Source organism: Nansenia antarctica (genome assembly GCF_963989245.1).
Source record: "Nansenia antarctica genome assembly, chromosome: 1".
Lineage (NCBI taxonomy): Eukaryota > Metazoa > Chordata > Actinopteri > Argentiniformes > Microstomatidae > Nansenia > Nansenia antarctica.
Window position 1 is genome coordinate 74,949,393 of NC_137674.1, and position 24,467 is coordinate 74,973,859.

At 45.5% G+C, this 24,467-nt stretch overlaps 2 protein-coding genes across 2 annotated transcripts in view; one reads left to right on the plus strand and one right to left on the minus strand.

Annotated features, from left to right (window-relative positions):
* The window catches only part of znf821 (zinc finger protein 821), a gene marked incomplete at its 3' end in the record, with an annotated part of 25,131 nt that extends 6,876 nt beyond the window's left edge, over positions 1-18,255 (minus strand). Inside the window, 8 exon segments of the mRNA XM_080526148.1 lie at positions 9-110; positions 112-362; positions 365-476; positions 751-917; positions 1,620-1,718; positions 2,510-2,631; positions 8,644-8,754; positions 18,185-18,255. Of these exon segments, the coding sequence (XP_080382274.1) occupies positions 9-110; positions 112-362; positions 365-476; positions 751-917; positions 1,620-1,718; positions 2,510-2,631; positions 8,644-8,754; positions 18,185-18,188 (968 nt within the window). The 5' untranslated portion in view covers positions 18,189-18,255.
* Positions 18,256-18,420: 165 nt separating this feature from the next.
* The window catches only part of ap1g1 (adaptor related protein complex 1 subunit gamma 1), a 29,612-nt gene continuing 23,565 nt past the window's right edge, over positions 18,421-24,467 (plus strand). Inside the window, exon 1 of the mRNA XM_080546395.1 lies at positions 18,421-18,454. The gene's annotated coding sequence lies outside the window, so the exon portion shown is untranslated. The remainder of the gene's footprint in view (positions 18,455-24,467) is intronic.

Genomic DNA, 24,467 nt, shown 5'->3' on the forward strand with positions numbered 1-24,467 from the left:
CGTCCAACGACTCGCACGCCCGCTTGCTCTTCTTGGCCGTGCGCTCGCGCTCCAGCCGGTGCATGCGCGCCTCCAAGGGCTCGTTCTTGCGCCGCGCCGCCCACTTCCGCTGTGGGCGACTGGCCGTCGGCCAGCTGCTGGTAGGCGGCGCAGCCGTTGCAGACCAGCAGCACGCCGGCCGGGTACACGGGCAGGGGGGGGTGGAGGAGGTCGGGCAGCTGGGGGAGGCCCCCCCCCGCAGAGGAGGGGCTGAGGGCGTCGGGGAGGCAGGGCAGCGAGGGGGCCGAGGAGAGGAGGCTGTCCTGCAGGGAGGGGAGGGTGTGGGAGTGGGGGTGGCCGCCGTGGGGGTGGGGGTGGCCAGGGAGGCCGGGGGGGGGGCCATGGGGCTGCCAGAGAGGGACTGGGACATGGAGCAGTTCTCGTCGCCGCTGCTGCAGTCCAGGCTGGCTGCGTTGAGGACCTCCCTCAGCTTCTCCCTGTGTGTGTGTGTGTGTGTGTGTGTGTGTGTGTGTGTTGTATGTTGTGTGTGCGGGAGGCAGAGAGAGGAGGCCGTTAACAAGGACGTAGCAGGCTAGTTCAACCAGACACCACATATACAGTATCACGTCCTATAATAGAATATCTAATATATCATCACATAGAACTCCAAACTCCAACCTGAGCCACTGAGCTCCATCAACTAGCCCCCCCCCCCATGCCAGAGACCCTGCACAGGAGCGGTGGTGGTGGTGGTGGGTGGTGGCCACTGACCTGTTGAAGTTGTTTGTGTCAGTGAAGCGCATCCCGCACACGGCGCAGTTGGAGAGGCGGTCCTCAGAGTGGATGAGCAGGTGGCGGCCCAGGGACCCCGGCGAGCTGAGGGAACGGCCGCACACGGGACACACGTAGCTCTTACTGCTGCCCATCATGGCTGTGTGCTGCTCCACACACACACACACACACACACAGACAGACAGACAGAAGAAGGGGGGGGGGGGGGAGGAGAGAGAGAACGAAAACGAGAGCAAGATGTGAGAGAAGAGAGGAGAGAGCTCGAATTATTTAGAGGTTAACTGCCGTCACTTTCTTGGAGGGGCAATGTGTGTTGTTCGGGGTAGTGACTAAACCCGTAGCCCATTTCTCTACTCTATACTCTATACTCTTTCAACTAAAAATATGCTCCTTAATGTAGCACAGATGCGTGTGGTTTACACATCACACCATCAACACTTTCTCAAAGCAATTCTGGCTCGGTTACAAATTGCTGACATAAGCGAAACCACTTACAAATAGGATCAAACATCCAAATATCAGGTCTGACAGCCAACCCAGACTGAGACTAAGCACATGATTGGTTCATATTAGCCTCTTATGTAGCCTCTCAGCCCACCCTCCCCCCCCCCGCCCCCCAGCTCCCCACCCCTGGGTCTCATTGGAGCGGTGAGAAGCAGCTCCTGGGGGGTTAAGAGGTGATTACCCACCGCTAGCTCATTAATCCCCCTGACCCTGCTGAGCGCTCTCAGGCCAGCTTTGATCCCTCGCCCTGCCCTGGTGCTAGCTAGGCTAAGCTAGCCTATGCTAAGCTAGGCTAAGCTAAGCTAGCTGCAGGGGTCAGAGCGCTGTAGTGCGGTTCCACCCACCTGATAGACGTGCGCGATGAGCTGCTTGGGGCAGCTGAACTCCAGGGTGCAGAGAGGACACACAAAGCTGCTGACTAGGTCTCCTCCCTCCTCGCTTTCCTGGTGGGGGTGAGACAACAGCGATGAGACAACCAGACCCAGACAGAGGATGCAAACGTACACAAACATACTGTCGGTTACACGGCAATGCGAACGACGCGTGGCACAATAAGAGCGGTCGTGATCGTCCTGCGTGCGAGTGTGTTTATGAATGTTTCGACGGGTTGTGTTACACTAAGATGACGTTATGATCAACACAGGCTTCTCCTGCTGCCTGGCGGATCCAGAGAGCAGTACTCATGGAGGAGGGTTCGGGCGTAGGGAGGGGGGGATTCTGGGAATGGGAGGTTGAGAGAGAGGAGAGAGAGAATTTTCCTACAGGGCCCTTGTGAGTCACTGTTATTGTGACACAATACGCCGCCGCACTGTCATGACCGGGATTCACACTACAAACCATCTGCCGTTCAGAGGGTCTGGGGTTCGAGAGAGGTCAACAGCCAGTGGAGATGATAACAGTATCAAAGCAGTGTACAACGCAGGGACGGGGAGGGGGGGGGAAACAGCTTTTTTCCCTCAGAATCCCAGAGGGGCCAGATTGACCCCTGAGTATCTGTCATCCACTCAACCTCTGAAAACAGGAAGGAAACGCTGCAGTAGAGGGAATCAGCTACCGGGCCCAATCCCTCTCGGGAGTGACCCCCCCCGCCCCCCACCCCCTGGAGCAGTGTCCCCTCCCTGGCGGGCTGCTGCCCCCTCACCTCTTTAACCCCCTCTTCTGAAAGGCACAGAGTAACCCCCCCTCACCTCTTTAACCCCCCTCTTCTGAAAGGTACAGTGTAACCCCCCCTCACCTCTTTAACCCCCCTCTTCTGAAGGGCGCAGTGGGACCTCTTGCCGCTGGTCATGTGGTCGTCGGCGGACGTGTTGGAGGAGGAGTCCTCCCCGGGGTTGTCCAAGTCGCTGTCGCTGTCTTCTACGGAGGCAAACACAGCCCTATTAATACAGACACAACCCTATCAACACAGACACAACCCTATCAATAGACACAACCCTATCAATACAGACACAGACACAGCCCTATCAATACAGACACAACCCTATCAATACAGACACAACCCTATCAATACAGACACAGACACAACCCTATCAATACAGACACAGCCCTATCAATACAGACACAACCCTATCAATACAGACACAGCCCTATCAATACAGACACAACCCTATCAATACAAACACAGCCCTATCAATACAGACACAGCCCTATCAACACAGACACAGCCCTATCAACACAGACACAACCCTATCAATACAGACACAACCCTATCAATACAGACACAGCCCTATCAATACAGACACAACCACAGCCCTATCAACACAGACACAGACACAACCCTATCAACACAGACACAACCCTATCAACACAGACACAACCCTATCAATCAATACAGACACAGCCCTATCAGTACAGACACAACCCTATCAATCAATACAGACACAGCCCTATCAATACAGACACAGCCCTATCAATACAGACACAGACACAACCCTATCAATACAGACACAGCCCTATCAATACAGACACAACCCTATCAATACAAACACAGCCCTATCAATACAGACACAACCCTATCAATAGACACAACCCTATCAACACAGACACAGCCCTATCAATACAAACACAGCCCTATCAATACAGACACAGCCCTATCAATACAAACACAGCCCTATCAATACAGACACAGCCCTATCAACACAGACACAGCCCTATCAACACAGACACAACCCTATCAATACAGACACAACCCTATCAATACAGACACAGCCCTATCAATACAGACACAACCACAGCCCTATCAACACAGACACAGACACAACCCTATCAACACAGACACAACCCTATCAACACAGACACAACCCTATCAATCAATACAGACACAGCCCTATCAGTACAGACACAACCCTATCAATCAATACAGACACAGCCCTATCAATACAGACACAGCCCTATCAATACAGACACAGACACAGCCCTATCAACACAGACCACAGACACAGCCCTAGTATCAATACAGACACAACCCTATCAATCAATACAGACACATCCCTATCAATCAATACAGACACAGCCCTATCAACACAGACACAGACACAGCCCTATCAATACGGACACAGACACAGCCCTATCAATACAGACACAACCCTATCAATCAATACAGACACAGCCCTATCAATACAGACACAGACACAGCCCTATCAATACAGACCAGGGCTTGACGCTTACCTTTTCGCCAGGTAGCACTGTGCTACCATGTCAAAAAATTTAGTAGCACACCAAGAATTTCAGTAGCACAATGAAAATTGCGCAATTTTCGTATGACGACAACAAATTATCATAATCATAACATATCAGAATTATCATAACCGGCTCTTGACACTGTAGGTGTTTATTAATGCCTGTGTGGTGTTATTTTTAAATGTTTACATTTTTGAGTTAGTAATACATAAAATACAAAGGTTCCATCTCACAGAACATAATGGAATGTAAAAACTTTGACGCTCAATATCTCTGAACTGCCCTAAACGGAGATAGAACCTTATCATTCTAAACGGAGATAGAACCTTATCATTCTAAACGGAGATAGAACCTTAACGGAGATAGAACCTTATCATTCTAAACGGAGATAGAACCTTATCATTCTAAACGGAGATAGAACCTTATCATTCTAAACGGAGATAGAACCTTATCATTCTAAACGGAGATAGAACCTTCTCATTCTAAACGGAGATAGAACCTTATAATTCTAAACTGAGATAGAACCTTCTCATTCTAAACGGAGATAGAACCTTATCATTCTAAACGGAGATAGAACCTTATCATTCTAAACGGAGATAGACTTTGTATGTTAATATCAAAGGACCATGTTGGAAATAGGTGTTCACACTTTCACATGTCATCCCTTGGATTACTGCTTACTGTCGAACCATGAATAAACTCAATCAATCAATCAATCAATCAATCAATCAAAGAGACAAAGCGGAGATTCCTTATTTGACAGCATCTAGACAACACAGCTCCGAGTCTGCCCAACCAGGTTACTCCAAAACCAACTCAGTAATCAATCAGCCAAACAGCAGTGAATATGCAAACCGTATAGCAGCCATTAATATGCAGCATACACAGGTAAGCCTACCTGGCTTCTGTGATTGTCTTTGGCTGCAGGTCCCGAAGTTAATATGTTGACAAGTTCAGTGATTTATCTCCTATGGTCACTTGTGATCATGAGGGACATGATCCCCATGATCTCTTAAGGCCCTTGCACACCAACGCGTTTTTTACGTCCGTTAAAAAAATAAATTAGAACTCATGTTGTGTCAACCACGCTTGCACACCAATCCGTAATATTTCGTCCGTCAAAAAAAAAAACGCAACAGGTTCGATTTTCTGCGTTTTTCGCGTCCGTCAAAAGCCTTTTGAGAGTAGTTTTTGACCACTCCGCCATGGTATAGACTGGGACACATCGTCAAATTACAACTGCAGGACAGTTGGATTAATGTTTACGGAAGTACATGTCTCAAGTATTATCTCGGCGGTTAGTCGAGTGAAAGAAAAACAACATACAGATGATAATTCACACAATATAATACCACGAAAGCGTACGGCACTAAACAATAACATTCATTTGGGTAGCATCCTACTCAAACTCAGGCAGAAGGGCAGGGTCCGGCCAGGTGCACACGGTCACAGACTGCCAGTCATACATCATTCAGCTGGTTATAGCGGTTTCTTTTTCTTTTCTATTCTACTATTCTATTCTACTTCTGCTGTCTGCGTCTCCCTGGGTATTCCTAGACCAGATGGCAAACAGTAAAGAAATGCCACAATATTACAACATGTAGAGTGCATATTGCGAAAGTTCGCAACGTCAAAAAACGCAACGGACTCCGCAACGGACCGGTGTGCAAGGTCTCTGTGCGTAACGTTTTTTTCCGGATGACGGATTAAAAATACGCAGGCGTAAACGCACGCATTGGTGTGCAAAGGCCTTTACTCAGGGACACAGAGGCTCTCACAGTATGAATGAATGAATGGTCTTTATTGTCATTGCTATAGTACAGGTACCAAACAACGAAATTTAGGAGGGGTGGCTCCCCTGGTGTTAGTAAAAAAAAAAAAAAAAAAAAAATATTATTTTTTTTTTTTTTTGGTCGCACTGGTGCGATTGAATGTATTTCCAAGTCGCACAGAAATATATTCACTCGCAAATGCGACCAAAACAGTCGCACTGTCGAGCCCTGATACAGACACAACCCTATCAATACAGACCACAGACACAGCCCTATCAATACAGACACAGCCCTATCAATACGGACACAGCCCTATCAATACGGACACAGCCCTATCAATACGGACACAGCCCTATCAATACGGACACAGCCCTATCAATACAGACACAGACACAGCCCTATCAATACAGACACAACCCTATCAATACAGACCACAGACACAGCCCTATCAATACGGACACAGCCCTATCAATACGGACACAGCCCTATCAATACGGACACAGCCCTATCAATACGGACACAGCCCTATCAATACAGACACAGACACAGCCCTATCAATACAGACACAACCCTATCAATACAGACCACAGACACAGCCCTATCAATACAGACACAACCCTATCAATACAGACACAGCCCTATCAATACAGACCACAGACACAGCCCTATCAATACGGACACAGCCCTATCAATACGGACACAGCCCTATCAATACGGACACAGCCCTATCAATACGGACACAGCCCTATCAATACGGACACAGCCCTATCAATACGGACACAGCCCTATCAATACAGACACAGACACAGCCCTATCAATACAGACACAGCCCTATCAATACAGACACAGCCCTATCAATACAGACAAGACCACAAAACAGACCACGTCTTATTCTCACCAGCCACACCGCCTCAGAGAGCATCCTACTGTGTGTCCCTACAGGTAGGCGCCCTGTCATGCCAGAATAAGTCCGTCTGGCTAAATAGTTCGAACGCCGTTGCTATGCACTTATCTAATGTTCTTGCATAGCATTAAGGTTGGTGCAGGCTCACTAGTCAGCTATAGCTTTTATGTTGGCATGGCCAATTTATATTAAAACACCTGCTAGCATGCTAATTTCACATGTAATTCGCTCTGCTAATGTTACAGAGTTGGCTAGTTAACCCACATCACATCAGCCAAAGTAGTGATAAATATAATTCCATAACTGGATACTACTTTGTTTCCAATCATAGCTATCTAGCTTACTTACTTAGCTCACTTACTTACTTATCAAATCTAGCTTACTTACTTATCAAATGTAGCTTTTATGTTTATATTTACATCAGATGGACACTATTTGGCAGGCGGACATAGGGCCAATCCCAATTCCCTTTTCTACCCCTATGGCTCGTTTTCGAGTGTGACTCGATTCGAAGCCAAGGCCTTCGAACAGAGCCACAAGCAATAGGGGTTGAAATCTACCCCTATGAATTGGGACAGCCCTTCATGACGTCAACAACAGTGGTTTAAATAGACGCGGTACGGGTGACGCGATCTCGCAATGCCTTCTTCAGCTGTGTTTATTTCTGTTGCGTGTGCTATAAGGATCTTTTTTCGTTTGTTATCAACACACTGTAGTGTTTAGACGTTCCTTTTTTAGTCTCTTCCGTCAGCGATGTCTTTTTTGTGGACATCGCAATAATGACAATGAATGACTCCAACCAAAACACAGAGTATTAACCAGATCTGTCAGCGCACGATGTTCCTCCAAAGATACCCGTGACTCAATCCTCAGCCACCACATACACACGAGTCCATCAGTAGTCATAAAGCGTTGTCCAAAAATCACGTTACCAAGCGCCTTTCTCAGAACAATTCGTCGTCTAGAATCCAAAAATCAATCCATCATAGTGGTGGTCAAAAACGTAGAAAGAGGATCTCTTGGGGACGCGGCCACATTTGCCCGTGAAGGAGAGATGACAAATAAGCGGAAACATTTCTCAGTAGAGTCGAACGGTGATAGATCATCATCCTTTACGCGTATCCTTAACTGTAGTTACATTTCGCGTGTCATATGCCATCAGACATGGAAATATGTCAATGCGCGGCTGTCATGCACAAATCAGCTTGTAACATTAGACACACAGCACATCGCGGCATAATAACGTTTTGTTGTTGTTGTGCTTGTTATAAAGAAAAGGTCTATAATGCATTGAAATGAATGATACAACCCATTAATAATATTACATAATAATAACAACTGCTCGGATTAGATTGCAGATTAAATGTGCATCATGTACAAGTCAGCCGAACGTTTGACAGATAACTTTACATATGTGTACCATCATCCACTGTCAAACGCCACAGGTAATAATTGATTTATGATTGTACATCTCTGAAATGCTCGACTGTCATGCAGCGTTGCGTTACTGTAACGTTAGACACAGCACCGACATATAAGCGATTTTTGGGTTATGCTTGTTATAAATAAAAGATCTATAATGCATTGTAATGACATTAAACTAAGACAATAAGATGGTTATCATAATTTTTCAAATCTTTATTAATAAGTAATTACAGAGAAAGTAAAATGACATTTCCGCATTGAATAGAGCGACATAAGATTTCTGTAGATGATTCGCAATGCATCCTGGAATCAAGGGGTAGCGTACCCCTACGGCTTCAAAGCTAGTCTGGTCCTGGAATCGCTCGAAACGAAGTCATAGTTAGCCCTCGAAATGAAGCCATGGCTCGATGAAATATGAATTGGGACAGCCCTACCCCTAAACGTGAACGCGCAAATCGAGCCATAGGGGTGAAAACGAAGGGCTAGGGGTGAATTGGGACGGGGCCTTAATCTGGCATGACAGCCCCGAACCCTCCCTGTCCCATCAACCAGCAGCACCCCACCACGTGTCGACCCCCGCCTGGGCACCTGAAATGCTGTCCTGGGAGTTGTTGCTGTGGCTGTCCTCGATGAAGTCATCCCTGCCCTCCATGTTGATGAAGTGTTGTGGTCCTGCGAGGCCTGCGGTGTGGAACGGCCCTGCGAGCAGAGAGAGAGAGGTCCCATATTATTAAAAACTCACTTTTCCAGTGCTTGTACACATACATTTGAGTCTCTAATGGGCCTACTAACAAACAAACACAAACTGTGAAATAAAACACATTTTTCGTGGGCTGCCTATTTCAGAAAACATGTGATTCAACAAGCCATTCACATGTGCCACCCCATCCTACATAACGTGGGTAGAACTTCTCATTAGAATTATATCCCCCCCCCATCTAGAGTATCTCCGGCTGCAGGACCCACAATAACGTATGGTATTAGTTTAACGATTCACGTGTGATAAAGAAATGGTCAAACAGGAATTCCTTTGCTTGGCAAAGGGGGGGGGGGGAATGTCTTAAGTGCCCTTTTGAGTGTCAAAAATGCCCTTTTGAGTGGCGAAAATGAGAAGACGTGCCCTATTGGTGGCCCTCCAATGGTCTAAACTTGACCATGTGCCCCCACAGTTGAAAAACATTGCACTAAGGTGCCCTTTTGAGTGGCAAAATTAGAGTATGTGCTCTATTGGCTGCCCTTCCAATGGTCTAAACTTGACCATGTGCACTGATGGGGTCCCATGTTGTGCAGTATGTGCCCTTTTTTTCTTTTCGCCCCTGCCCTTCAAACAGCCTGAGTCCGCCACTGCTCTTAACATTACTGTAATACAAGTATCAGTGACTCTACTTGCAGCTCTGTTGCGGCTCCAGTATGAATATGAATACTGTCATCATCAGCCCTCGGTCTCTCCTGTTCATCTCCCAGTCATATACTCTCACATTGTATTATGAACACTGAGATTCACTAGGTAAATGTTGCTTTTTACACCGGGAGTTTTTACTGTATATAGTATATACAAACTTTTGGTATGTCACAACACAAGTTACACTCCAAATGTCAAATGTTCTGTGTAATGAGTTTCTTCTTCAATAATTGATTGAATAAGTTCAACGTAACCATGGTATCAAGGAGTGGTCCGTGGGGAGCAGCATTTCATTTGCATTTAAAGGTACAGACACAGAAACAGCCCGTCGAGAACAGCACTGAAACGGTAGATAATGGTATAGAGGCATGTTAGAATGCCTTTAGATTACTATCTGTGTGGCATTTTCAGCAAAACACTTTAAAGACCTGTTTTGGGGACCCCAGAGAGACCTATATTAACTTGAAAAAGAGTATAATATGGGACCTTTAAATATCATGGGAAGTTTTCCCTCTCTCGTGAGAATATTGATCAGAGTCGTAGAGCTAGATGTGTATAACCTCAGTGTACTGATGAGGGGAGCGTGAGGGGAGAGGCAGTCTGGAGACACGGCCTTGTGGTAAAGCATGGTAGGCATGGCAGTCACAGGGAACAGAGGGTGAGAGACCATCTGCTAGGGGAAGTACAGTTATCAAGGGGTAGTGCAGTTATCAAGGGGTAGTACAGTTATCAAGGGGTAGTAAGGTTATCAAGGGGTAGTAAGGTTATCAAGGGGTAGTGCAGTTATCAAGGGGTAGTGCAGTTATCAAGGGGTAGTGCAGTTATCAAGGGGTAGTGCAGTTATCAAGGGGTAGTAAGGTTATCAAGGGGTAGTAAGGCTATCAAGGGGTAGTGCAGTTATCAAGGGGTAGTACAGTTATCAAGGGGTAGTAAGGTTATCAAGGGGTAGTAAGGTTATCAAGGGGTAGTAAGGTTATCAAGGGGTAGTAAGGCTATCAAGGGGGAGTAAGGTTATCAAGGGGTAGTACAGTTATCAAGGGGTAGTGCAGTTATCAAGGGGTAGTGCAGTTATCAAGGGGTAGTAAGGTTATCAAGGGGTAGTAAGGTTATCAAGGGGTAGTAAGGTTATCAAGGGGTAGTACAGTTATCAAGGGGTAGTGCAGTTATCAAGGGGTAGTAAGGTTATCAAGGGGTAGTAAGGTTATCAAGGGGTAGTAAGGTTATCAATGGGTAGTAAGGCTATCAAGGGGTAGTAAGGTTATCAAGGGGGGTAGTAAGGTTATCAAGGGGTAGTAAGGTTATCAAGGGGTAGTACGGTTATGAATGAATGAATGAATGGACTTTATTGTCATTGCTACAGTACAGGTACCAAACAACGAAATTTATCAAGGGGTAGTAAGGTTATCAAGGGGTAGTAAGGTTATCAAGGGGTAGTAAGGTTATCAAGGGGTAGTAAGGTTATCAAGGGGTAGTAAGGTTATCAAGGGGTAGTATGGTTATCAAAGGGTAGTACGGTTATCAAGGGGTAGTAAGGCTATCAAGGGGTAGTAAGGTTATCAAGGGGTAGTAAGATTATCAAGGGGTAGTAAGGTTATCAAGGGGTAGTATGGTTATCAAAGGGTAGTACGGTTATCAAGTGAGCCGAAGAGATTCTAACAGCATGGACTTCTACTGTTTAAACAGACAGAACATGAGAAGCACACTACAGCCTGTGTGTGTGTGTGTGGATGTGTCCCCTGCCCTGAACTTCAATTACCTGGTGTGTGTGTGTGTGTGTCTGTGTGTGTCTGTGTGTGTGCGTGTGTGTCGTCTGCCCTTAACTTCAGTTACCTGATGTGTGTGTGTGTGTGTGTGTGCTGACTGGCCACAAAAAATCCATAGTGACAAGCAATCTCTCAGACACACACTGACCGTAAGTGCTGGGAACCAGAACACCAAGCCTTCTCCCTCTCGTCCCAGCTCCATACATTAACACACACAACAGCAGCTGCCATAAGCACTACAGAAACGCCGCATAAATCTTTAAACACACACACTCCTTCACCTATATTCTGTGAGGCTTCCACATGGACAAGGGCGCTTTCATATTCCGCCGAACACAGCGATATAATGCTGCAACCACACATTGCAGAAGCGCACGTAGACACACATATATAATCCCAACCCCCACCTTTCAACACACACACAAACACACTTCTACAAGCATGCTGCAGTCCCAGGGGGGAGCAGCCTGCACTCTTTTCCACGAGCAGCCTGCCAGGGAGTCAGTGTCTCTCTCTCTCTCTCTCTCTCTCTCTCTCTCTCTCTCTCTCTCTCTCTCTCTCTCTCTCTCTCTCTCTCTCTCTCTCTCTCTCTCTCTCTCTCTCTCTCTCTCTCTCTCTCTCTCTCTCTCTCTCTCTCTCTCTCTCTCTCTCTCTCTCTCTCTCTCTCTCTCTCTCTCTCTCTCTCAGAACCACCCACACACACACAGCCTGGTTCACCCTCTGTCCTCCTCGTAAGCAGCTCTGCTCTGACTGTTTCTACAGCCCTACCAGCAGCTCTGAGGGGGAGGCAAGCATACCACACTGGAGGCCCATATGTGTCAGCTTTAACCCCTCGTGTGTGTGTGTGGGGGCTCTGCTTTTCACAACCATCTCTCCCACAGCATCTCCACTCCACACAGGCACAGTTGGGATGGGGGGGGGGCTAGGAGTCAATGACTGAGAGATCTCACACATATTATCTGCAGGGTGGGTGGGCGTCTCTCCTGTCACCCTGCCGCTCACCAGCTTCAGTGTGGGTAGTTAACGTTGTGCTCTCTCTCCGCGCCGCGTCAGCCCCGCCGCCTCTCTGCGAACCCGATTACAATTCCTGCCCCGTGCTGAGCTGTCTCCCCATTCACCGCGATGGGAGGAAAACCCTGACTTCAATTACCTGAGGGCTGGCACTGGCAAGAGGTAATTATAGCCTCTGTTATAATCCATAAAGGTGCACAACACACACACACACACACACACACACACACACAAACGGAAAAAACTCTGAGGTGTAGCCAGGGTCTGTGTGGGTTTGGGTGTGTGTGTCTGGGAGGGGGTGGTACAATCTCGAAGTAGCATTATTTTTTTTACTCCCTCACAACCTTCCCAAGGCTGTCATTCCGGCGTTAAGTTAACGTGGTGACTAGTATGTGAACACGGTTTGGGCACGTTTCCCATAGTAACCCAGGCACTCATTAGCATGGGTAGAGTGGGTCTGTGAGTGTTGAACTATGAACTGCTACAACAGGCTGGCTCCACGGCACACAGCCAATGATTGATGTGTGAGAGCTACCCATCCCCCACTGCTAGGCTCTGTCTGTACATCTGTCTCTCCTCGCTCCCTCCCTCCCCCCTCCCTCCGTCTCTGCCACTCTGATGTTATCTCTGAGTCTGTGTGTCTGTAGGCAGGAGGTGACGCAGTGTCTGACTGAATCCAGACAAAGAGCCAAACTCATCAGCCAACAGACACAGAAAAGAGGGAGAGGGAGAGAGGGGGTGGGGGGGGGGGACAACAAAACAAAACAGACAAAAGAGAGAATGCCAAAACTCTACTCAAACACCAAGCAATGGGGGGTCCTGTTGAATTCAAGCTCCCTCTTTTTTTTTACCCACCCTCTGCTCCAAAACACACACACACGCAGACACACAGACACACACAACACTGTCTGAGTCTCCAGGAAGTGCTGGGGCCCCTGCCTTCCAGACCCTCCATCCTTGAACAGGCCTCTGGTGTTCAGGGCGCATGGGAATGGTGAAAACGCAGACATCAGATAATCCCAGACTCCGGGATCATTTCTCACTTTGCCTAATTGACGGCCCGGTATTTCAGGCAAGATCAACCCCCCTTTTTCCTCTAGAATTCCTCTCTCTCTCCCGTGGAGCCCTCTCGAGTGAAGGGTCTGAATATTAGCCCATCGCTGCTCTCAGACAAATCAACCGAAAATTAACTAACTGTTGCACATTCTCTGTCCCGTACTTGAGAACATAGCACGAAATGATTCCAACCTGTAGCTCCTAAAACCACTCATATATTGATCAGAATTAAAGACTATAGACTATATAAATTAAAAACAACTCACAACAGGAACGACGTGAACACAGATCTGTTTCTCATCTCAAACCCTCTCAGGGCTAATGTCTAAGGTGTCCGTCCCTCATCCCCCCCCCTTGCCTTATTAGCCCCTTATTGCGTGATTAGGTCCCTATGTTGGTCATCACTGTGTTGTCTTCACAAAGTAAGGGGCCACCTCAACTCAAATCCATGTACTTATTTATTCCCCCCCCCCCCTCCATTGTAAGACATCATTGGGGTGTCAAACTTCCCTATGTTGGGACTACTACGGGGTCTTCCTTCACTACGTTACCGTGGCCCTGACGCAGAACACGCTAACTCCACGAGGATTATTAAGGCCGTCGGTGGGAGATATAGTTCACCGCCGTGACCTTACGACAAACTAAGTTTAGATAGTAACTGCAGTAGATTATTGCGTACAATCCCCTTGGGTGGACTAAGTCGTAAGTGTCCTTAGGAGTGCCCTATGCTCTGTGAGGGGACAGCAGGCCTGCACACCCATGCTCTTAGTCTGACCTTAAGGCACAGTAGGACAGTTACAGCTCCCTAACTACAGCTCCCTAACACATGGTACCTAACCAGCTCTGGAGGAGCAATTGAGTCGTGTGTTTCTAGGCTATAATATATAATAATAATATAATAACATAGGCCTAGCTGTCTTCAGTGCCAACTCTTGGTCACTGCTCTATGCTTGTAAGGGCAGTGACCAAAAGTTGGCACTGAAGACAGCTAGGCCTATGTAATTCTGTAATCCACATTCAACAGCGCTTAAACAAGTAATTCACCCCTATCCGACAGCACTTTTCACAGAAACATGAAAGAAGGCATTCGTCTATAACGTCTTAGCCCGGAACACAAATAGTGCAGTCTTCTCGTCTTCCGCCTCCCCCTATGAGAATGATCTTCAGGCATTGCCAGTGCCCATTGTTATGAACCCATTGTTACTCTCCAGTTGGTATACTGGTTCTGTGTCTGAATCTGAGATGGCATGAGTGTTCGTGCAATACTTCAGAGTCAATGTAACCAAAACAATGTGTGCCTAAATTAACTGACATGGATTGTGGAGTTCCAGAGGGAGAATCCTACTATTCATACAGTCGTGGTGAGCTGTGTCTGAGTCAGAGGCTGAACCTGAGACTCTTGAGTGTGGGTATTTGAAAGGCAATTTGAGTGATGCCCATCCTGTCCTCAAGAAACAAATTATTTCTAGAGACATTGATGTCAGCCAAACCGAGGGCTGAGAACAAGGGCCAGCGTGCCACAGCAAGTTTTCATACTGCCTCAAACAAAGACTGTTCTTAAAACCACAAACAAATTATGCGCAACCATGCTGGTGGTAAACAGGCAGATGTAGCTGTCTGGACGGTTTCCCTCCAAAAGCCAAGAAAAAATACTACACAGAAAACAAATGCGCAATCCACTGAGTCACCCTCGTGAAAACTATGAATACCATAAGACAGTGCAAAACTATGAATACCATAAGACAGTGCAAAACTATGAATACCATAACACAGTACAAAACTATGAATACCATAAGATAGTACAAAACTATGAATACCCTAAGATAGTACAAAACTATGAATACCATAAGATAGTACAAAACTATGAATACCCTAAGATAGTACAAACTATGAATACCATAAGATAGTACAAAACTATGAATACCATAAGATAGTAAAAAACTATGAATACCATAAGATAGTACAAAACTATGAATACCATAAGATAGTACAAAACTATGAATACCATAAGATAGTAAAAAACTATGAATACCATAACACAGTGCAAAACTATGAATACCATAACACACTATCCCAAAATATCTAGATGGAATTATTCTGTTCTAGCCCAACAGCCACCAATGTGGGTATCACGTAGTAAAACGTCTAGTTACAATGTTGCCAGTCAGCAGGGTTGAAACAGTATCAAAACGATCATCTGACAACATCACCGACGGTCATTGAGACATTGTCTTGCGGCTCCAACACGAAGAAGACAATGCTGCTGCTGCACTCAATGACGAACACAACCGCCTGAAAGCCCATCCTCACCACCGTCTGGTCCAGGGTGTTAAGTTCAACTAGTAAAATAGCATTTACAATACCTGAAATACCTACAATTAACTTTGAAGGGGTTGGTCTGTTTTCGCCTGGACATATTATTCCCCACTCCCGGTTGGAAAAAACTCGAATCTCCTCCTAACCCGGACAGATCCGAAGGCTGCCCTGACCACTCCAGTTGTATTCCGTAAGAGGACTCCCTTTACGGGAGTGCAGATAGAATAGAAAAAAAAAAAAGATAAACCAAATAAAAAAAATACCCAAGTGATCAAAATGGTCTACCCGGGCAGAAATGAAACACGATGAGACAACATTGGTGAGAGTCGGAGAGTCATTTAAATGAAGAAAAAAACAAAAACAAATGAAAGGACCAAGAGAAATGGGTTGAATAGTGGTCACATTCTTGGCTCGTATCAACACTCTTTAGTCGATCTATGTCTGATTTTAGAATGATAAGAGACAGCGCTAGGCTCCTATCCAGCCCGGCCTGAGATGTTGTCCGCCGAGCCGCCCCGAGCAGCTCCGATCCTGTCCGATCTGCGTCGCTACTGTCGCAACTCTGCCAACGATGCGCCGCAGCGGAGACGCACAGCCAGCTGATCACGCTCACAAAAGACACACCGCAACGCATTGTGGGACGGACCAGAACACAGTTGGAGGATAACTCGTGATGACGAGAGAGTCATGGTCAACACTACAGTGACACGGAGATAGATCTCTCTCGTGGTTTACACTGAGATCAGTCAACATGAGTTGAATTATTCACTGAATACGTTGCAAAATCGTAGGAATATTTTTCATTTTTGCAATATTTACGGTCAAGATTACTACTGTTGCACCTGAGTAGCAGAATCTAGGCTTTCTATGTTAATTAATTTAGCCATTTAGCAGACGCTTTTATCCAAAGCGACTTACAATTATGAATTACAGGGACATTCCCCCTGGAGTAACTGAGGGCTTTACTCAAGGGCACACTAGTAGTGGTGTGGCTTCAGGCGGGATTTGAACTCACAACCTTCCGATCCCAAGTCCAACTCACTATCCACTAGACCACCGCTACCCCCTATGTCAGAAAAAAAGTTTGAATAACCGATTAACCCAATTCCTCGACAATTGTTTTACTATTAATAATAAATAAATAGAAATATTCTTCTTCTAGCATTGTGACAATGGCCCCTGGTCCTAGCATAAATATTTCTTTCTTCGTATGATGACTGATAGACGATAGACTGTATAGATGATTCACTGACTTAAGACAAATGTAGGCTACTTGTTGTAAGTCGCATTGGATAAAAGCGTCTGCTAAATGGCAAAAAATAAATAAATGTTAATGAATAATTGGAATATGGTCTACATCACAATCTAAAAACAGACCCAATTACCAAGCAATGAACATGCAGAACTCATTAAAATATTACAGGATCCAATATGTACATCAACCAATCATTTCAGATGATGTGGAGAAAAACAAGTGCCAATGGGAAAAGGCTAAATAATGTCTATAGTGGTGATAATAGTGACAGAGGAGGCCTGTACATAGAAGCACTGTCCATAAACAACGTCTCTGCCTGGTGTAACAATACCGGTGTGTTCCCCGATCTAACAGGAAGTGTTTTTTTAAAGAATAAATTAATGAAAATAACAATGAAAGTGGCTTACACTTGTGACTCTTGGTCTTCCAAAGTAGTTTCATGATGACTAATTAGATATTGATGATACCATGAATATTAATATTATATAACTCAACTTTTTACTCAACTAAATTATGAATTACTACTTCAGTAATGATAGTCAATCATGTTATACCCTTGTTCATCATATTTTTGTACATATTATAACAGTGATTTTGATACTGCCGATGCTTGACATTACTGATTACATCTGTAATCTTATATCATTAGGCTAGAGATTAAATAATGTTAAATTTACAAATTGCAATAATATTAATTAATAATTCTGAATTAAATCATCATTGTTAAAATATTCTTTAAAATGCATGAACACACTTGGAATATAATGGTGACATGTCGGTAAGCTGTCATCAATGAACGTTTGCCTTAGATACCTCTTAACACCACAATGAATAGAGGGAAACACTATCTGACAAGGGAACACATACTACTGCCACGACACCAGTAACGTCCACCAGATGGCGCTCACAAACCTCACAACATTACAAATGTCATAACATTACATGTTGACGTCATCACTGACTGCCACGAGGTGAAGTGTGCGGGACCGCAGCACGACGTTGACAGGCAAATTATTCTACATCCGCACTGCTGAGTCTGACCGTCTAGCTACCTAAACGAATGTTTTAGCCATCAACCACACATTTGGGACTTGGTTTAGCTACACAACCACCCAACCAATACAAGCTAAGGACATTACATACTTACAATACTATGATGAGGTTGCATTTAATTATGACTAAATAGCAGAATAAAGCATCCTAGTCGCCCAGCTAACTTGATAGCTACTCTCTACGGCCTAGCTAGCAAGCAAGCATATTGTCGTATTAAATAATGACCTGTTTCATTAGTTCAAATGTATAGCAATCTGACAATGATATAGCTACCCATGCCGCCCACAGAAATATCGCATTGAAGTTGCAGATCTGGTGAGATAACTGAGAATCCCGGAGAAGAAACAGTGGAAGGTAACGAGGCAAGGGCTTCGTGTCTCATTGCACAAACCTTGAAGTTTGGGTTGTTTCGGTGTAACCCTCCGCCTGCGGTAGAAGTGCTGAGGCTGGAGGAGCCGCCATTTTGAATGTCTAGTCTGTTCCTCCCTCCGTCGCGGATTTGAGAAGATTCAACCAGCTATTCTCTGGTATCTACTACGGCTAGTGAGTACAACTTTCCCACAGATATGTCAGTTTAAACAGAGATAGTTAGTTCGGATAATATCTGATGAATTGCCAATTTCTTCCGTCTTTAACCGCGTTGACAGTTGTGCATTCTGGCGGTGAGGCGTGAGGAAGTGAGGCTAACCTAGTTAGCTAGCTGTCAGTCAGGGGTTGTCTGTCACTGGGGTTAGTGACTGTCTGATCTCTACTTGTGTTTGGCTACATAGCTATCATCAGAAACCTGCTTTGGTTGACACTTGTAGAGTTTTACGATGTCGAACTGTAGCCTGCTTACACCTATTCAATACATGTCAGAAGCTGTTGCATTTGTTGCAATGCTGCTGTTGCATTTGTAATGGTAATGTGAGTAGCTGGCTAGTCAGGGCAGACCCAGATATCCAGCTAGCTAATCCTGCTACCAGCTGAGGACGGGGGTTGAGAGGAGGCCTCCTGGGTGCGCAGCGATGCTGCGATCACCTGCTGTACGGGGCAGGCAGAGGTTGGAGGAATAAGAAGGCTCGAGCTAGGCTAAATCCGTGCCATGCTCGGCCTGAAATGGCCTCTTTAGATGAGACTAATGCAACGTGACTATGCATTAATCCCCAGCCATGTCTAGTCTATTAGTTGCGATAGTGCGGTAGTCAATGCTAGCCAGCTGCTTTCATGTAGTTACGTGTTACAAAAGGGCTAAACTACACGTTTGGATGGTTAACTAGCTACCCACCCTCAATGCTATATTGGCTACTAGTGAACGTAAGCGAACACTCGCTAGGTGGCTAGCTGTGTTAGTACTGCAACATTGGATGGACGTGGACAGTGCAGCCTGCTACGTACACTAGCTGTCATCCTCTTTAGCCAGAATGGCTTAGTTTGATCTGCCTGATCGTTGGTACATGAAGTGCTAGTAAGAAGTGACCTATCGATTCACTTGGGAAGAGTCACTGTCCCCGAGTTGCAAGTAAGTCAAGGTTACACTCACCGTGGTCGTGTTGCCACATACTTGGTCATACCGGGCGAGTGGGGAAAGTGACTGTCGGATGTGTAGCATCGTATTGCGGTTACTCGTTTGTATGAAAGGCCAACATGAAGCTAGGATGGAAGTTGCACTCACCTCACAAGTGGGTCCTCGATACCTCTCGCTGAGACAGGAGCTGAGAAGATGCATTGGAGCATATGGATGCATTCGTTATAGTTAAGAAATAATTGATGGGAGTAAATCGGTTTTTGTCCATGCACATATAGTTTAATGGTCCACGTGACAGGTAAGGGAGCTTTTCAGGATTTTATGAAAAACACAATAAATAGATGTGTTAATAGAATGTGCCCCCCTTCTAGTTTGTTGCTTTCCTGTTCAGATGTTGCTACATCTTTCGGCATTTTTTTTGATTGATTTTGAGCTTAGGCGGTACATTTTTGTTTGTGTCTTGAAGTCTGCAACACTGATCCTGAAGTAGTTTAATTCTAATTTGTATTGCTGACAACAGAAGAGACGTCAGTCAGTTTTTTGCCTGCCTGAACAATGCAGAAGAACAGGTCATCCTCTGATTGGGAAGGCTGTAACAAAGAAAAGTTGTATAAATATCTTGCCACTGATATAGGCCTTAGCGTAGATTGAAACTCCCATAAGGCTGCTTATTTTGGATGACATGGTGGGCTGTACCATTTACCATTTATTATTTTCTGTTTAGAACTTGCATTGTTGTTTTGTATTTGAATGGAGGTAGCAGCTTGCTGTAGCTCTTTACCAATTAAAATGCTTCTCGCTGAGTGCTTGGCTGAGCATTGACAGTCAAATGAGAGGCAAAGGGAACAATAGGCTGGGAAAGTGTGTAGGAAGGAGAGGTCCCTCTCCAGTGGTGGCTTTGAATTAGTTTCTGTAGCTAAATGAACATTTAATCTGCGTAGCTTTGGGAATTTCCACAGAAGGCATCAAATAATGTGGCACGCAGCCCAATAGTTCTCAATCAGGAAAGGCCCCCTTGATCATCAACTTGTCTTGTAAAGGTAATTTGTTGGTTAGCTTTGTGTGCATCTCTCTGAACACTGCAAATGGTGTTTCCCTAGGTGGACTCTTCCCTGTGTTGTGTGGTTGTTTTTTTTCTGGTTGCTAGGCTCAGCAGGCTTGTGTATTTCTCAGAGTCTCAGGAGTGAAGAGGCTGGTTGCTTGCTCAGGAAATCTCCCACAGATCTCCCACCGCTGGTGTCAGATGCAATCTCTACAACGAATACTTGGGTGTTGATCCCATCGCAGTCAGCCAATCTGCAGTATGATTGTCAGCATATGGGCACATTGATTGTCCTAAAATTGTTTTACATTTCATGATCAACATCAGTATGGAGTATCATATGGAGAATAGCCTTAATCCCTCTTAGGGCATGCCTATTTGGGAGTAGAATATTTCGAATCATGTGTGTATCATTGACTAGATCTAGGATAACCCACCCTGGGCACGTACACTTTATCAGGCTGCCCTCGAAAAGGAGGTACAGGACCCCGGCCGCTAAGACAAACAGACTGAAGAACTGCTTCTACCACAGGGCCGTCAAGGCCCTGAACACAGCAAAGGCCTAAGTTCTGGGCCCAGGACAGTCTGGACGGATTGTATGGCAGCTAGTGCTGAGGCACAAACATGTACATTTCAAGCCTGCAAACTGTGACACTTTAAATAACGTGAAAAAATACTTTTGTGCAATATGACAACCCTAGTTGACTATCTGTGCAGTATAGTACAGTGGATTGTGTACATAGCCTTTATTTATGTAAACCAGCTCCTTACCTTCTTGTGATTTTATTCTTTTTCTAAAAGTTTTTTTTTTTTCCTTTCCTAACACCAGGGGAGCCACCCCTCCTAAATTTCGTTGTTTGGTACCTGTACTGTAGCAATGACAATAAAGTCCATTCATTCATTCATTCATTCATTCATTCATAACGCATCATGTTGGTCCCACCTCTGTGTTGTATGTAGAGGAAAGGTGTCCAACATGAGACAGTGATCTTGGCATCACCCTGCTTGACCAAATGACCCAGGGGTTAGCTGTTCAAACTCCTGAGAAGTATGGGGGAGGCCTGAAATCCTTAGCGTGGCCACTGAGTTGAACAGTGCTCTTTTTGTGTTGGGAGAGTAAGGTTGAGCAGAGCTGACCTTGGTGATGGTGAGTGCTCCCTTGGCTGTTGCTGCCCAACCGTTCGGCAAGCTCAAACTTTCACCACCTACGGTCTCTCTAATCCACCTATTGTACTCAGCCCTTTCCTCTGCTGAGTGTTGTACTCCAGACCAAGGGCAGTGTTTTACTGTTTTGGGGAAAATGATGAACGAGAAAAGAAATCCCAAGTCTTTCATGTTGCAATTATTAGAAGAATGTGTGCCTATGAATGGTTTTGCATCATTGTAGATGGAGAACAGTAATTTAATCAAAGTCTTTGTTAGGCTCTCAGCGGTGGCTGGATTTGCCGTATCTGCTGTGTGCACACTTATAATGAGCACAGCGGAGCCTTTCCTTACGTGTCAAACATCTGTGACAGGTAATAGGAACAAAATATGTTATTGGCCTAAGCCATGGCTGCTTTTCTTGTTTATGAACGATATGACGTACAGTCAGGGTGTGTGTTTTTGATGAATCATGCGTTTAAACTCCTTGTTGGACGAAAAGGGTGTGAAATACCTTTGTTGCAATGCATTCTTTTCCACTCTTTGCTCCACTGAGGTTGAGATCAACCCGGCTGTGTCAGATGATGTGGTTCATTAATGCAGCTTCTACTCCCCTCAGGGAGTTTGAATCGGGACGGGAAAGAAAGGCAGTGTAGTAGTTCCTCAGCTCCTCTGGAATGTAGACTGCCCTGACCTCTCATTCTACTCATTCTTTGATCACTGTGAATTCTTACATTATCAGCGTATCTGCTCATGCAGCTATGCTCTGTTCTCTGCTCTCTTCTGCATCCACATCCCACCCTCCCTAGTCCACAGTGTGACTAACTCGACCTGACATTTCTTCAAAAAACGTCATCTGTTAGTTAATGACCGAGAAGGTACTTTGTCTTTAGTCCTTTTGTTTGTACACATATAAGAAGTGACTCATTCTTGACAGACAAGAAGTTTTTTCTTTTCTTCTTCTTCTTGGTGACAGCTTGGTGACTCTGACAATGATGTTGAGCCGAGATGACATTGAGCTGTGTGTCAGTTATGCTTTTGTGTCACTTTTTCCTGTTCTCCTGCAATATAGACTTTCCATTGAGATATTGACTATACTATGAAAAATACATCTGTATTGACATGATGTCTGCTATTTGTGTCATATGTTTGTTGTGTATGCAGCAACCTGCTGTAGTTGATGGCCTGTGAAAGAAAAGCAAATGTGACAGAGGAACTTGCAGCACTCATTGTCTTTGACAGCTGCGATGTTATAAGTAGCCTGACAGATATGAAAATATTAGCATTGAATGGACCGTAAGTGGGATTCTAACAACCTTACCTCAACTAACTGGTGTTACCATTGGATTGTTTGCACTATGTTAGTACTTTTATGCACTGACAAAACTGTAACCTCTCCCCTAAGAGGGTCTCTGCTCTGTCCATTAAGCAAGTGCATTCTTTTTTTTCCACTAACAACATCAGCCCTTTAGCTCTGAGGCAGCTAGATGCTGGAAATGGCTTTGTTCAGCAAGTAATTACTGTAGTCCCTCTTGCTGTAGCAGCTTAATTATTTGCTGCATGCTAACAGATAAAAGAGCTATGCTTCTTTGAGATAGGCGAGCCATAAAGCAGCCCTTCTCTCTGCACAGAGGAGCCAGCAGTTAATAACCCTCCCTGTTTGTTCCTGCCATTGTGAATGTGATGGATCCCCTGTTCTGGCGGTGGGGCATTAACGCATACCCCTCTCAACAGGCCCTTCAGTGCAATAAACAAGGCCTCCTACCACCCAGCAGATCCACTGCTGGTGCCAGGCCTGCGCCGTGACATTGTTCTGCCCCTCCCTCCGGTGCTGCCCGGGCTGCGTCTCACTCACTCAGTCCCTGCTGAAGCTGTGGCTTGTTTGTACTAGGCTAACACCGGCACTTCATGAATGTGTAATGATCGCTCTGCTGTAACTCAGGTGACAGGTGTATGCCGTGCAAAGTCATTGTGTGCCAGGTTGATAGGTCAGGTCTGTCGGAGGCGTTTCACCTAGCAGGAAGTATTTTTGTTTGACACGCCTATGTCAACGCCTTGGCTGAGCCTTCTGTGGAATGCTGTGTCCTCTCGGCCTCTGACTGCGGGTGTGACTCACTTCCTCTGACTCGGCATCTGGGAGGTTTTATGTGGAGGCGAGTTGTCGCACATCAATACAACAATATTCCCTTGTAGTGAGACAGCGACATCTGTCGAACCAAGGCTCCTGGTTTTGAGTTTCTTGGCGTTGTTCTTTGACTGAATCTTGAAGGTTAAATCCTACTGAGACATTTCTGGTCTCCCTGCATCTGCTCTCTGCTGAGTGGTGTGCTGCTCCTGCAACATCCCTGAGCTCATTCTCCCTCATAAGCAGTGAAGATGGAGACCATGGCGATGCGATCCTCACGGACCATTTACCCACCGAATTCCTGCAGGCTTCCAACCATCAAGGTCTCATTTACCTGTGGCGTGTTTGATCCTCTGAAATGGGCTTCAGGTAGACGAGAGGAAAGCAGCAGGCTGATACGACGTGTACAGTAGCTGACTGCTTCAGGTTCAGAGTGTTGCTGACGAGGAGTTACCGGCGTGTTCCAGAATAGAGAGAGATGTGAGGCTAGGTGTTTCTCTGGCCAGGGGGGTATTCCATCAACGTTGATTAAGGAAAATCTAGGCTTATTTTGATAAGTCTCGTGAGATTCATCAAAATAAGCCTGGATTTTTATTTTATTTTATGTCTGGCGAGACTCGAAATAAGCCTAGATTTTCCTTTAGTGACATTAGGGCTGCAACTAACGATTATTTTGATAATCGATTAATCTGCCGATTATTTTTTCGGTTAAATCGGTTATCGATTTCTTTTGCAAATT